The sequence below is a fragment of the Platalea leucorodia genome, assembly GCF_965183815.1.
Source record: "Platalea leucorodia genome assembly, chromosome: 3".
Lineage (NCBI taxonomy): Eukaryota > Metazoa > Chordata > Aves > Pelecaniformes > Threskiornithidae > Platalea > Platalea leucorodia.
Window position 1 is genome coordinate 37235616 of NC_138825.1, and position 14804 is coordinate 37250419.

General features: G+C 39.6%; 1 protein-coding gene across 8 annotated transcripts in view; it reads right to left on the reverse strand.

The window, feature by feature from the left end:
- Positions 1–583: 583 nt before the first annotated feature.
- BIRC6 (baculoviral IAP repeat containing 6) overlaps positions 584–14804 on the reverse strand; it is a 189764-nt gene continuing 175543 nt past the window's right edge. For 6 of the 8 annotated variants that reach the window (XM_082307527.1, XM_082307526.1, XM_082307525.1 and 3 more), the window contains 5 exons: positions 14540–14701; positions 12901–12978; positions 8314–8502; positions 3551–3685; positions 584–2485 (listed from right to left, as the gene is read on the reverse strand). In XM_082307527.1, coding sequence (XP_082163653.1) covers positions 2306–2485; positions 3551–3685; positions 8314–8502; positions 12901–12978; positions 14540–14701 — 744 coding nt within the window. In that variant the 3' untranslated portion in view covers positions 584–2305. Of the gene's footprint in view, positions 2486–3550; positions 3686–8313; positions 8503–11843; positions 12152–12900; positions 12979–14539; positions 14702–14804 lie in introns of those variants that run through there. The other 2 variants (XM_082307531.1, XM_082307530.1) reach the window with 2 other exon arrangements.

The following is a 14804-nucleotide window of genomic DNA, read 5'->3' on the forward strand; positions in this document are numbered from 1 at the left end:
TGAAAATAATTACTGTTGATTTTTAAAACATAGCGTAACAGCTAAAACACAGTGCTTGAATGTGATGGCTAGAAACTGTGATCTATCTATACAGGTCTCTCTTCAATTTCATGAAATGGTAAAAGATGAGGTAAAAAAATACTCGGTTGTCTACAGACCTCATAGGATTTACTGTGATTTTACTGCAAGTAACATAGCTACCTTCTGTGTTACACCTAAAAAACTGAAAATGCGTATTTTGTATCTGTTCCCAAGTTCACAATTTACTTACTAGGTTGTAACATAGTTGCAAGTTATTAAGGATTGAATCTCTGCTTTAATTTGGTAGGATACCATTCTAGCTCAGGTTAGAGCAAAAAAAGGATAATTGGTACGTGGATACAAATTAGAGTTTAATATCCCATGCAGCTATTTACATCTGCTTAAGTAAGCAGCAGTGACTTCACATTAGCATTGCTATGATACCATAAATACACACTAGAGAAAAAGGTACAATCATGTTAGCCACCCTCTTAACGTCAAATCAATGCAAGTTAGGTACTTTTTATTTCAGTGGTGTTTTTTAATGGAGAAAAAAAAAAAGTCTGCACGTTTAAGGATAATCTTCAGGTCTGATACATTTGGTTTTGGTACAAGTGTCAGGATTTTATAAAAAGACTATGCTCTTGTAGGCAAGAAATGAAGAGCTCTAATGGAAACCACTAACTTCAATATAGCTGGAAGTCAGCGGGTAATTTTGCTTTTGGAGCCTTTACAAGAGCATCACAGTCATTTTGTACAGTAATGGAAGAAGCCAATACCCATCTGGAAAAATGCAGTGCTGTTTTAACACTGATGAAGTTCTAACGCTTTGACTGCGTGGCACAAACTCCGGGTTTCGTGGATTTACCAGCAGCTCTGGCTCTGGCACAGAGCAGCTTGGTTTGCTTTTTGGTTAAGGATCCCCGCGAGTAACGCAGACGTGCCCAGGTTGGTATGTTGAGGGGTACGCACGACCAGGACAGGCCTTGGATTAACACAACATAGCAACGTAACAGAAAAAGGGTACTTTGGTCAGAACTATCAAAGTCTGTTAACCATCAGCATAAGAACACAACCTCAGTTGGTGCCATTTTTAATGATTAGAAATAATACATTGTAAAACAAAAAGTGAAAAAATTCCAACGTGATACTTATAAACAAAGAACAAATAGAAAACAAAAAAGCTTCGGTTTTGCCTGATTTATAGTATTTATAATACAACAGATCATTAGTCTGAGGTAATACCAGTAATAACTTTTTAGTCCTTCAAGGACTGCTCAAAAATTAAGAACAGTGACCGTAATGCATGTTATGTTAAAAACGAGACTCGATTGTTAAATCAAGCAAATCCCTTACCCTTTTTAGTTAGGGAGCTGTGGTTGCAAGTATAAAATCGGAAATAAGTCTATACAGTAGGAACTACAGAACGTTAGAGTCCTGCGTCGCACGTCATTAGCCTCTGTCAGTACTTAGAGTACAGTTATTATGTAAAAATCAGACATTTCAACAGAGAGAAGACTTTGTTCCAGAATAGCCCTTAAGAAATTTAGAATACTGTTAGTTTGCATAAAATAGCCAAACAAAAGATGAATTCAGAAGTCCAGATTTTGGCATGAGGTAAAACCATGTGCATTTATTTCATCTGCATCTCAGAATTAGTAAGCATAAAATTAAATATGTTGACTGTAATGAATTCAGTCATACAAGTGCAAGTCTTCAGCTAGAACGTATTTTATGGCAGTTTATTTAAAAAATGTACCAGTAAATCATAAAAGAGGGATCATGTCCATTTAACGTTTATTGAAGTATACAGGAGGTTTTCTTTAGAATCAAATATGAGCATGAATATATGGCCAAACGTAAAATCTATCAAATTCAGTGAAAATTTTCTGACTTTAAATAGTAGCTGTAAGAATGACCAATATATATTCTTTGTTACAACCGCCCTCACTCTACAAGTAAAAAAAAATAATAAACATTCAGTAAACATTCTTTCCTAAGGTAGTTTCCCTTATATATCAGTGATTTATCCATTTCTTGTATACATAACTTTTTAAACATACCAATCAGTGGTTCTCACAATTGAAAAATAAAAGCACAAAAAAGTTTACACTCTTGTACAGGTAAATAAAAGATCATCTTGAATTAAACTGTATATCCTTAAGGGCATAGTATAGTTTCAATTTCATTACCTATTACATAATTAGCTTCTTACATACAAATATTGACATATTTGGCTTGTGCTTCAAAGCCTTTGTGTCTAGCAAGTCCATGTCAATGCAACTCATAACTTGAAATCAGTGGGGATATCTTTACTGCTGCTGGGTTTAACCTGGTCGTGCAACATGGTCTCTTCGGAACTTGGCGCGGCACCGCATTTTTCTGTGGAGTCGTCCATGTCTGGATCCAGTCCTTCAGGACAGGGAAGTTTTAGAAGTTCTTCCCGCAGCTGAGCTGTATGACGCTGGATAGACAAAAGCAAGTCATACGGACTCCAAGACCATAGTTAAAACATTACTTCGCACAACGGTAGAGAACGTAAAGCAAAAATAGGAGTAAGTAGAAAAGGTGTAAATGTGCTGTTTCAATGACTGGATAAACTTTTCCCCTGCATTTAAGGATTGGTGCTTTCGTTGTAGTGACAGAATAATTAGCAAATGCTGCTAGGGACAAATTAAAGGCAGTAAACAGAACTGCAGCAAACCCGTGCGTCAATATAAATGCTACGCTGTTTGTCTTGCAGATGAGTCATATCTGTGTCCTGTGATCACAGCAGAAACTGGCTCAGACTAGGTAGGTCATGCAGTCAAAACATAAATTTAAGAAGAGTTCATGGTCTTGATGAGATCTGTCACAGAGACAGATATACAGAGATTTGTATACTGATGGTAGTAACTAACAGTAACTTCATTTTGATGACCACTCACTTTGAAAGAATGCAAGTCCAGCAGTAGAAAAAAGCAGCCCTTAAGATTTTTTGGGTTTTTTTTCTCCCCAGGGGAAAGAAAAAAAAACAAAAACCAAAACCATAAGTCTGTTGTCTGTGTGGACACAAAATGCACAAATGATAGTACTTGGCTAGGATGGAAGAAAACATAATGGTCCTAACTGTTGATAAAAGTTTAACACAGGGTAAAACTAATTGTAACGGACCACAGTTTAATAACGGTGCTTGTCTATTGAAAAAACTTGTTTTTCTGGCAAGGAACTGGTTGTAGTACGCCTTCGTCATAAACCCCCACCCACCCTTAGAGAAAACAAAATAAACTCTCTCTTACATAAGTATTTATCAAAAAAAATAGGCAGGACAGGCACTAAAGGAAAATCTAACTTGTAGAAAAAAATAGTGAGAAAGCGGAGTGCACATACACTTTATCTCTTGACAGCTGGGAAACTTAGGTTTGTTTACATGTTTTAAAGTTGCTGGGGTTTTCTGTTACTGTTATTATAAAACTCAGCTGCTGAGCAATTTCATCGCCATTTGTCATCTTTGGATTAAAGAACATAAAATTATAAAAGCAAGTCTCACCTTTAGAGCTGCTGCATGATGGGACATAGTCCTGCCTACCCGTTTGTCACTGCTGTACTGCTGTATGTCTGCTATCCACTCCTCACACTGAGCCATGATCTCCACTCTTTTCAAGTAAAAATGTTTGTGGATGACCTGCAAGAAAATATTCCAAATCAAAGAACAGAGTGTTCATTCTTTTCTAAGAACCATGTACTTTAACAATACCAAATTTGCAAGACCCCTATGAGTCTAACTGGATGTAAGGGAAAAAAAAAAATCAGTATGAGGATAATTCAGCATTGAACGAGGCTGCAGTTAATTGTGGAATTTCTGTCTTTGGAGGTTTCCAAGACCCAGGAGGAACCTGGTCTGAATTCAGCTGATCCTGTCTTGAGGAGGAGGTTGGCCTGGACGTCTCTTCCAGTCTGTATGAACCTATGATCTATGTGCAGTCTGCCATTTCAGTATTCGCTTGTGCCAGCTGGGTGAAGGGTAAATGAGTGCCAGAAATACAGTATCACATCAGGGAAAAGAAAAAGCGACAGCAGAACGTTAGACACATTCTTCAGTTCAAAGATGATCTTACTATGCAGGTACCATGTACTATGTACTATATACATATATACTATATGTATATATGGGCTAAAGCCAACTGCATGAAGTTCAGCAAGGCTCAGTGCCAGGTCCAGCACTTGGGTCACAGCAACCTCATGCAACGCCACAGGCCTGGGGAGGAGTGGCTGGAGAGCTGCCTGGCAGAAAGGGACCTGGGGGTGCTGGTTGACAGCCGGCTGAACATGAGCCAGCAGTGTGCCCAGGTGGCCAAGAGGGCCAATAGCATCCTGGCTTGTATCAGGGCTAGTGTGGACAGCAGGACCAGGGAGGTGATCGTGCCCCTGTACTCAGCACTGGTGAGGCCGCACCTCGAGTGCTGTGTTCAGTTTTGGGCCCCTCACTACAAGAAGGACATCGAGGTGCTGGAGCGTGTCCAGAGGAGGGCAACGAAGCTGGCGAAGGGTCTGGAGCACAAGTCTTATGAGAAGCGGCTGAGGGAACTGGGGTTGTTTAGCCTGGAGAAGAGGAGGCTGAGGGGAGACCTTATCACTCTCTACAACTGCCTGAAAGGAGGCTGTAGCCAGGTCGGGGTCGGTCTCTTCTCCCATGTAACAAGTGATAGGACGAGAGGAAACAGCCTCAAGCTGCACCAGGGGAAGTTTAGGTTGGATATTAGGAAAACCTTCTTCACCGAAGGGGTAGTCAGGCACTGGAACAGGCTGCCCAGGGAAGTGGTTGAGTCTCCATCCCTGGAAGTATTTAAAAGATGGGTAGATGTGGTGCTTAGGGACATGGTTTAGTGGAGGACTTGGCAGTGCTGGGTTAATGGTTGGACTCAATGATCTGAAGGGTCTTTTCCAACCTTAACGATTCTATGATTCTATGACATTTATGTTTGCATAGGGGTAGGGTTATGCAGACACAACATTAAGGCTTTTATTGTTGGTTTCACAGTCCTATTTTAACAAAGAAGCATAGGCAGGAAGTCTAAGCACCATGTCCTCCCCTGTCACTAACCACTTGCTGCCTGACCAGAGAACAGATAAGCAGAAACACTGCCAACAGTAGGAGCATAGGAACATAGCAATCTTCCACACAGAGAAAAAGGATCATACCAGTTACATGCCCTCGGCAGAGGCAGCACCTCTGGGCACAACTAGAATTCCCAGGCAATGGTAGCTGAGCTGCCCACAGTTTGGGTGGGAACCAGTATTTGATCGCATAGTAATTTTGGTGTTTCTGTACAGATTTGAGGTTAACAAAAAACAACCAATCAATCCAAAGTTGTGAAACTCCGCTTAGTGTTGGCTTTGTTTTAAACAGTTTTCTAAAACTCTGCCTGGTGAAAGAAACAATAAAATCAAAGCGATTTTATTGAGCACAAAGAGTTCTTGGCAATACTGCAACATAATTGACAAAATCATCTTTCCCTCTAGAGGTTAGAGAATACAGCTATCCGTCTAAAGAAAAACTGCATATTGAAAGCATAATTGACTTCAATTCTGGATGCATTCCTTACATCCATAACGGAGCCTGGAAGAACTCCCAAAGACTGGCCGTTGAGATCTCCTGAGCCTACCTGTCATTTAAGACACTGAAGGGAAGACATCTCAGATTTGTGAAGACAAAAGATCTTCGGAGCTGAAGGATGTACGTTCTTTCTTAGACCTAACTTTTCAGGATGCCTTTGCATTTATGTTACTGAATGATCATCATCGTTAAGGTTCCTAACACAACCCTACAAAAAGCCTAGAGATCTGAACAGCAAGCTAGTCTCTCAGAGAAGTGCTCAGATAACCTATGCTAGAGACGCATTTTCTTTTGGATGGGGCTGCAGATGGAATCTAGCCTTCTTCCAAAACTCGGCTATTGCGTCAGAGAAACCTGTAATGCTTTCCAGTGCATGCTTTCCATTTTTTGGTATTTGAAGAAAGATACAGGCCACTTTACGTAATGATAGGGAGTATGTATTGAGGGAAGCAGAAAGGGAGTTCTCGCGTTGCGCAAGTTGGTAAGGCGCTGGGTAGGACCCCCAGCTTAAGCTAGTATAATTGCGTTTTTAACAGAAAAGCAAGCTATCTTAGCCTCAAACTTCTCCTTACAGAAGCCGGCTATTGTAGCTTCAAACTTCTCCGAATCTTGAGGATTTCATCATACTGTCCTAAAGACCTCAACATATGGAAAAACAGAAATTGTATCTTGGGAAATGAGGAAACTGCCGTTACCTAAACCAGAACAAAACAATTTGGATGCAAAGCTTTTAAGTGTTGGCTGGTTCTCTTCCGTGCAGCAAAACTCTGTTCACAGGTAACAGAATGGAGTTTCAAATGTTCAAGATAACTCTGCAACCTGCTTAATGCTACTTTTAATTTACACGTGTGTGTGTGTGGCTTAGCTTAACTCAGTCCTAGCTACACACCACGTTTAGAAAGCTAGTAGTTTTATTGTTTTCAACATCTGCCTTTTGGTATGTGTTATGCATAAGTCATCTATTCTCAGGGAATGATTAGTCTTTCACTGAAACACCGCCATTTGGATCGCCTTATTACTTTACCTTCCTGAAGAGGGGCAGGATGGCAGCTTACAAGGTGCCTTTTTTATACAAGTAATAAAAAAAGCTAAGCTGCAGCGTAAGCACAATATTGCTGAGATTCTTTTGAAAAGTGCAAGAACAGCAAACTGGGATTCATTTACCAAGTACTATAATATTGCATATCCTTCATTTCTGTACATGTGAAAAGAAAGACGGAGCATTATTGTCAGGGAGCCCACCGCCTTCCGATATCTTCAATTAATTTAAACTTACTGTAATTTGAGCACTTTTTTTGCAAAGTGAGATTATTACGTTTGGCTAAAAAAAAAAGTACCTATTAGCAGAGGTTATTTATTACGTGTCAAGATATTATCTTTACCATCGTCTTCAAATTATTTACTAAAACATTTAAGAGGTAGTTTAGAACAACCACCATGTTTTTCTTCATTAATTCAAGACACCAGTGTACACAGCGCATCCTTTTCCAACCTGCACGCGGATAAAATATTTAACTCCTCTCATGCAGGTGAAGTGTCTATGGTTTCCTATTCCATAAGACACAGTAATTTTAACAGAAAAAGGTTTTGCATTCCAAAAGATGTTTTTACGGACAGCAAGGAAGGGATGGGAGACTACCTTCTCACTCAGATGCCACACTTAGCAACGTGCATAATCCTAAAATCGTTATGCTTTTTCAGCATTTTAGTATGCAGACAATTGAAAGCAGAGGTGATGCTACAAGATGGTTCCACACCTCAGTTTAGAAGTGGCAACAGTTTTAGTAGTTCAGAGTAAAATGTGTTTTTCTCTAAGTATTTGCTGGTAGTAGCATGAGATGACTCATGTTTGACCAACCATTTTGCCTTACTATTCATACAGATTCTCTTACTTAGTGTATCTTCAGCTCTTTTTTCCTTGAATCCTTTGCCATATACGTTCAAGTCCCTGGGATCTAATTGACCTGCTTGGAGAAAGGAGTTGGACTACAGACATTGAGAGAAGTCCCTAACAACTAAATTATTCTATGATGCTGTGGGTGAGTTAGTCTATTTTCAGGAATGTGAACAAATTAAGCAGTTTGCTGTCTTTCGGTAAGTTTTTTTAAGACCGCGTGAAGGCATGGAGGTTAGTATTGCTTTTATCAGCATCCAGACAGTTGCTTTCCAGGGCACAGATTTCTAGTTTAGCACAGATGCTTTGTGGATCCTTCCATAAATAATATGCAGTCTGGAATTCGTTGTAAAGTATTTTTCCAATCTGCATTGTTTTGGTGTATCCAAAGTGTTTCCTAATACTTGCTTCAAATTCGTGTTTCTTGGAAAAATACCGTTAGCTATGCTGACTAACGAACACCGATTTGTAGGGCTGATCAACAGTTTTCACGGGAATACTGAACGTACCACCTGGCATTAAGAATGAGCCAAGCCATATGAACCGTGTTTTACCAAACTGTGCACCAAGCCTCCTCACAGGTCAGTCCCGATTTGTGTGCATCCCCCCGTCCCAGAAAAGAATCTGTGAAGTCAGGTGCATCCTTATTCACTTCAGTCTCTGGAGTCAGTTGCCCCAGGGAATAAAGAGGAGGCTAAAACAGACATCTCGGGTGTGATGTGTCCAAATATTTACGTTATTCTTAACACTCAAACAAGAAAAATAAATAAACAAGGTATTTACTGTGTTTCACAAAACCTACCTCCTTAAAACATGGCGATGGATTTCTGATTTGTTCAAGCATTGCCCACTTGACTGTTGCCTGTCGTATATTTCCATCGTATTCTCTGGAGCTCTGGGTGCCACTGGGAGTACCTCTTGATCGTTCATAACCTGGTTCATTAAAATATGGTTCTGCTACCAGTATTAGGGATTGGACAGACACTAACACCTGGTAAGAGAAGAAACTAAATATTAAAATTGTGCCACCTACTTGTTTTTACAAATATACATAGTCTTGCTTACCTTCTATGCGAACCCACTTCTATGGCAGAGTACTGTCATTTGTAATACAGGCTACTTGCAAGTAGGGAACGCCCGTGCTTTCAAACCGAAACCATTACTACGCATAAAAACCATCAGTCCTGCGACTATGCATTTAGCTTAAACACTGAGAAAATGATAAATTGAAGTTAAAAAATAACAAAAATGCAAATATAAGTAAAAGAAAATGTTTCAAAGGAAGAGATGTCTGATTGCAGCCTTTTGTGAAAGAAAGTATGTTTGTCAAGTTCTCAGTCAACAATTCTTGCCCTTTTCCTGGGGCTGACCTTACTAATTCTTCTGATTCTGAACGAGATGGAAAAGGAACAAGGGAGGTGAAATGCAAACCACTGAAATTAATCTTGGTATACACGCTCTCCCATTTTTACTTTCAAATACATTCAATTGATTTAGATATGTTTTTAGCCCTTTAGTTTCAGATTTTACATGTAACACTGTGTGTCACATGCTATTAAAACAAAACCTCAGTATTTCTCTTGAGATAGGAAAACGAGAATGTTTTCAGTAGTATATCAAGAAAGCAGCAACTATTCAGTGATAAGGAAATGACAATTTTCCCCCTTTCAATTTTATTATCAAGTACATGTGGGCATAGCTGCTTACAGACATACAAAGCATTTAACTACATGCCCAAGTATTCCTAATAGAAAACAAAGGATTCAATAGACACATAGGGCACTTCAGAATCCAACTGTGTATGTACTGCATACTCGTGATTTGATGGCTTGCTAATTTTTCCAGTATTGGAATGTTTGGCCCTGTCAACCTGCTGTTGTACTTAATCAAAACTATGTTACAGGCAAAACTGTTGTTATATAGGTAGAAACACATCACTGACTTTTATTTAATTTATTTTTAATGAAGAATAGGTTTTTCTTATGTACTTAGGACCAAGTCCAGAAAGTATTTCAGGGATTACAATTCTTTGACACAAACCTAGTTGCAGAACTGCAAAGAATTCAAAAAAGGTGATTTGAACACTTACGTTTCCTCAAATATTGAAAAACCGATGATATGTTACATGCCTAAGAATGGCATTTCCAGCACCTGGCATACTTAGGTGCAAGACAGGCACTGCAATAGATTAAAAATGTCAGGGCAGCTGTTTCTGGAACTGACTCTCCTCCTAGCCTAGATACAATTTAAAGCTTGGAGCCATCCCCTAATTTAGCAGCCCAGTTTGTGAATTTGGGTATGGATGACAACAGTCCTTCTTTTTCTTGGAACATGCAGAACGTACAGCTTACATCAGATAGGTATCGTGTCGGCGACAATTCCATATTTGGAATACCAATTCAGATAGGTATCGTGTCGGCGACAATTGTCAATACCAATTGACATCATGTGCCTGCCATGCATTTAACTAGAAGTAGCCATGGCTATTTTGCGTTACACTTAAAATATGGATAAATGCATTAAAATATGCAGAATGTGCTTCACAAATCAGGTTCCAGCAAGAAAATGGCCACTTGTGACGCTTAAAAAAGGCAGAATATTAATGCAAATGTGCTAAGCCAAGGTAGAGTATTTCAGGTCCAACGCTTCAGGTACCTAAGATGTTTTGGTGATCTGTGGCCTTTACATGTGTCTGGAAGTAGTTGGGGTTTGCTTTTTTAATTTTGTTTTTTTATATATAACACACTTTTTTTTTTTTAGATAGCTATAGTAGAGAAATTTGACACTATGCAGCATTGTACCTTCTTGGCCTTAATAACCAGTTGTTACTTTGAATTATAATTGTAATGAATGAGAAACTCTAAACTGATCTTCCAGTTTCATTTGGGTTATAAAAGTTAATTTCTGAAGTACTTTGGGTGGTCTGACAATAGTTTCATCTTTGAGCCAGAAAAAACATGTACTGCTTAATCCTTCCCAAGCAATTTATTTAGTTCTACAGCTGTTTTCCATTTAAAAGCTACAAAGTGTTTTTCTCCCAGTATGGGGGGGGGGGACTTTTTCCAACAGCTTTCTTACTATTTTCAAAATGATACTCTAAAAGACTTTAAAATTTGAAACTTAAATGCTGCATGAGATTTCTAACAATCAAACCTGACATTTTAATCTAAGAAAAAGGACTTTAGTGAAAATAAGACTTCATAATACTCGCACCTTTCTACACCGATTTTATAGTTACAGTCCAAAATTTCAGTTCTTCTCTTGATTAAGAAGTTGTATCTTGGGGAAGTGACACTATGTAAGGAACCACAACATAGATCTCCAAATCGTAATTGTCCCTTGAAGGGAGAGGGAACATTAATATCTCCAAGGATGGAAATTCCACAATCGCTCTTGGGCACCTGTCCTAGTGTTTGATCACCCTCATAGTGAAAAAGTTTTTCCTAAGATTTAATCAAAATTTCCCCTGCCCCATATTGTGTCAATCGGTACTTGTCCTAGTGCTCTGCATCTTTAAGAGGTGTCTGGCTCCATCGTCTCTGTACCTTCCCCATTTAGGTATTGAAGACAGCAGTCAGATCTCTTTGCCATTGGTCCAGCCACTTTTTCACCCCCTTACAATGCACATCTCGCCAATTTGGCTACAAGGGTACTAAGGGAGACTGCGTCAGAGGCCTTACTGAAGTCAAAGCAAGCTACATCCACTGCTCTCCCTTTGTGCAGAGCCACCTCACTGGAGAAGGCAAGCAGGTTAGGCACAGTTTGCCTCCCGTAAATCCACACTGGCTGTTCTCAATCACTTTCTTGTCTGCCATGTACTTGAAAATAGCTTCCAGGAGGATTTGCTCCATAATCTTCCCAAGGAGTCAGGTGTTGCTGACCAGCCTGCCGCTCCCCAGATCCTCCTTCTTGCCCAACTTGAAGGTGGGCGTGAGATTTGCCAGGAAGCTCCCTTGATCGTTCTGACCTTTCAAAGATGAGAGCTGGTGGCTTTGCAGTGACATTGGCTGGCTCCCTCAGCACCCCCTGATGCATGAGATTTGGTTCCATGGACCTGTGGGTCCAATCAGCTTGAATACTGTTTCCTCTGCTGTGGGTAATTCCTCAGTCATTCTCACAGACCTTCCTGGTGAGGGCTCAGGGGCATGGGAATGCAAACCTTACCCCTACAGCGTGAGGCAGAGATGACCTCTGCCTTTTCTATGTCCCTGTCAGTAGGTTCCCTGCCCCACTGAGCAGCAGGAAAGCCTAAAGAAAATGTGTTCTTTTGCTGCCAACATACTTAAAAGAAGGCCTTCTTGTTGCTCTGTATGTCCTTTGCCATTTTCAACACCAGCTGAGCTTTGGTTTTCCTAATTTCTCTCCTGAATGCTTGGCCACCGTTTTTATTTCTAATGAGCAGCCCATCCCCTCCTTCCACCTTCTGTGTACTTTCTTTTTGCAGTTGAGCTTAGGCAGGAGTTCCTTGTTTGCCCATGCTGGCTTTTTGCCACTCTTGCTTGACTTCCACACACTGGAACAGACCATTCTTGAACTTTCAGGAGACTGGTCAACCAGCTCCCCAAAGGCAATTCCCGAACAAGCCGAAATCTGTTCTGCTGAAGGCCAGGGTTGTTAATTCTGCTATGCTGAAACAGAAACTGTACAGTCTTCTAGGATTTGGAACAGAAAATGTACCTTGTGCTACGTAATAATTATTCCAAGGAAGGCAGACATTCAGAAAACGCCATAGGAAATAGGCCATTGCAAGCTTTACTTTTCTTTAATGTATGTGCTTATTACTCAGTCCATTTCTATGATGTAAAGCTGAAAATTACAAGGACTGTATGTCCTAATAAATTCCGGTCTAATTTACTACTAATTGTTATTGAACACAGGATACCTACACTTTAACTCCCTTCAGCTTCATTCCCCTAGTCAGCTGACTTGCAGCCTTTGGAGGAGTACCTTTACAGTTCTCACCAGTACACTTCACTTTCTCATCTCTCACAATGTGGAGCCTGCTTTGTCTTCCCCATAAACAGCTTGTGATAGAGAGTTCCAGGAGGGGATGCAATCTTCCAGTCTTTTTTTTTTTTTTTTTAAATAAAATATTTTAAATCATCCAAGCAAAGTGTCCAGGCAGCGCAGGAATGAGCTGCACACATGAACAGCCACTCTTCAAGACAAGACCAATAGAAATATTGGTTGGAAAGAGCACTTTGAAGAACTTGTCTACGCTACAGTGTTTCTTTTCTAATGTTCCAAGGACGTTTTCTGGACTTTTGTCTTATTTATGCTTATCTAAGAAAATGCTGGTTTAAAAGCACTAGAAAAAGAATCCTTAGGGCTGACAGACCACTTACTACTCCTAAATGACATCTACTGAGGAGAAAGAAGAAATGCTCACCTGCAAAAAACTTGATGTTTGGGGATTCCATTTCTCTTCTGGTCTCCCATGCCATGTGTTAAGTATGCTTAAACACACCTGAAAAGGTGACGTTATTAATACTTCAGACAAACATTATGATAAAATTGTTCTGCTTAGGCAGAACAAAATGTCAACATTACATTTAAGGTTTTTTTGACAAACTTTTCTATAACTGCATTTTAAAAGACAAATTTGTTTCCTATGAAGCAAATTTGAAATGAAAGCAGATAAAAATAATGTGGATAAGCAAGAACAGCACGTTAACAAACAAATGAAGTAAGGTAGATTACTTTTCTTCAAGGAAAACCTATGGATTCTAGTGCCTCCAAAGATAAACGAATCATGAATAGTATCTGATTCTTTACTTTCCTCTTTAAATACTATTCTAACATTTATTGTTGTGGGTTTTAAAGAGAATTATTCTGCTGAAGCCTGCAAAAGCTGGTTTCTGTCACACAGACCATCAAGGAACTGAAAATATTCGTTAACTTTTATGACTGACCTGGACTTTAGGGAGGTCTATGGAGTTCTTGAACCTTATCACAAAATGGAACGATCAAAGATAGGGAACACAAAGAGTCAAAATAAACACAAGAAATTTAGAGGCGAGTATTTGCCAGGACTTAATGTACGTTAGGCAAAGAAGAAAGGAGATAAAGTCTCCAGTATGAATTACATTCTGTGTCCACGTTAAGAGAAAACCCTGTGTCTAGTACTGGAAAGGAGTATTATAGCTTATGAAAACAGGGAGCATGGGGAACCCATGAGTGACAGTGGAATAAGGGAAAAAGGTTAGCCTATGGATTAAATGTTTACACACACAAAAAAAAAGGCTGAAGGAGCGCCACAGGGCTACAGCCAAAGCTAGTCTGTGCGTCTGTGCTTTGGTGGAGACATACACATAGCCATCTCTAGAGCTCTGCGGAGAATTTAATGTGTGCTTATTTTTAAGATAAATAAAAGTTGCATCTCCCTGATATGCACTTGACTTTTTGTTAGCTTTTTGGAGCCTTTAGAATGAGCCACAACGTACCAAGGAGATGGGAGGAGGGAAGGGGGAAAGCTTGTTTGTTTTAACTTTTAATATTATTTCCAAAAGCTTTACTATTTTTTGAGAAAGCTGTCATTAAGTCCATATTTTGGAGCTACTTTTTCTTATAAAGGATACCGAGGTTAAGGAAAATCTTTATCTTCTGTCAAGAAAAAGCACTTTTGCACGGAAAAAGAGAGACAGGGCACTTGGCAAACACATTCAGTTGCAGCTGATATGAAGCATACTTTGTCCATGGAAAGGATCCTGGGTATTTCAGCTAGCCAAAATAGATTTCTGCCTGGTTAATTTAGCAAAGAAGATGGAAAAGAACATTTTTCTAGGTCAAAATTACTTGGTTTTTGGTCCAATCCAGCTCATAAAGGCTTTAAAAAATTTCCAAGACTATTCAGAAAGGAGATCATTCCCATTTGAAACCCTTAAATCACTCTTCGTTTCAGTTTGAAGACCAGTCTTAACCAAACAGCCTCCTCCAGTATGTTAGGAGCGGCTGATCATTTGATTGCAAAAAGTTTCATCCGTTTCCCTTCCTTGTTACACCTACACACACGAACAAAGCTGACCTACCTTGCCATCGTTGTAGAGGTTTGGATTAAATCTCACGCTGTGGCCTCCAGTTGTTTCCAGATTCACAAGTGGAGGGGAATTAGGATAGTCTTGCGGAAAATAGACATCAAATTCAAAGCAACCATTTGCGTAAGGGGTGTCTGCGGGACCAGTAATGAGAACCTACCATTGTAAAAAAAAAAGACGACAGTTTTTAAAAAAAACCCTTATATTTGTCACACAGTCGAGACTTTTATAAGTAATATGAAGCATTTTATTTCCACAT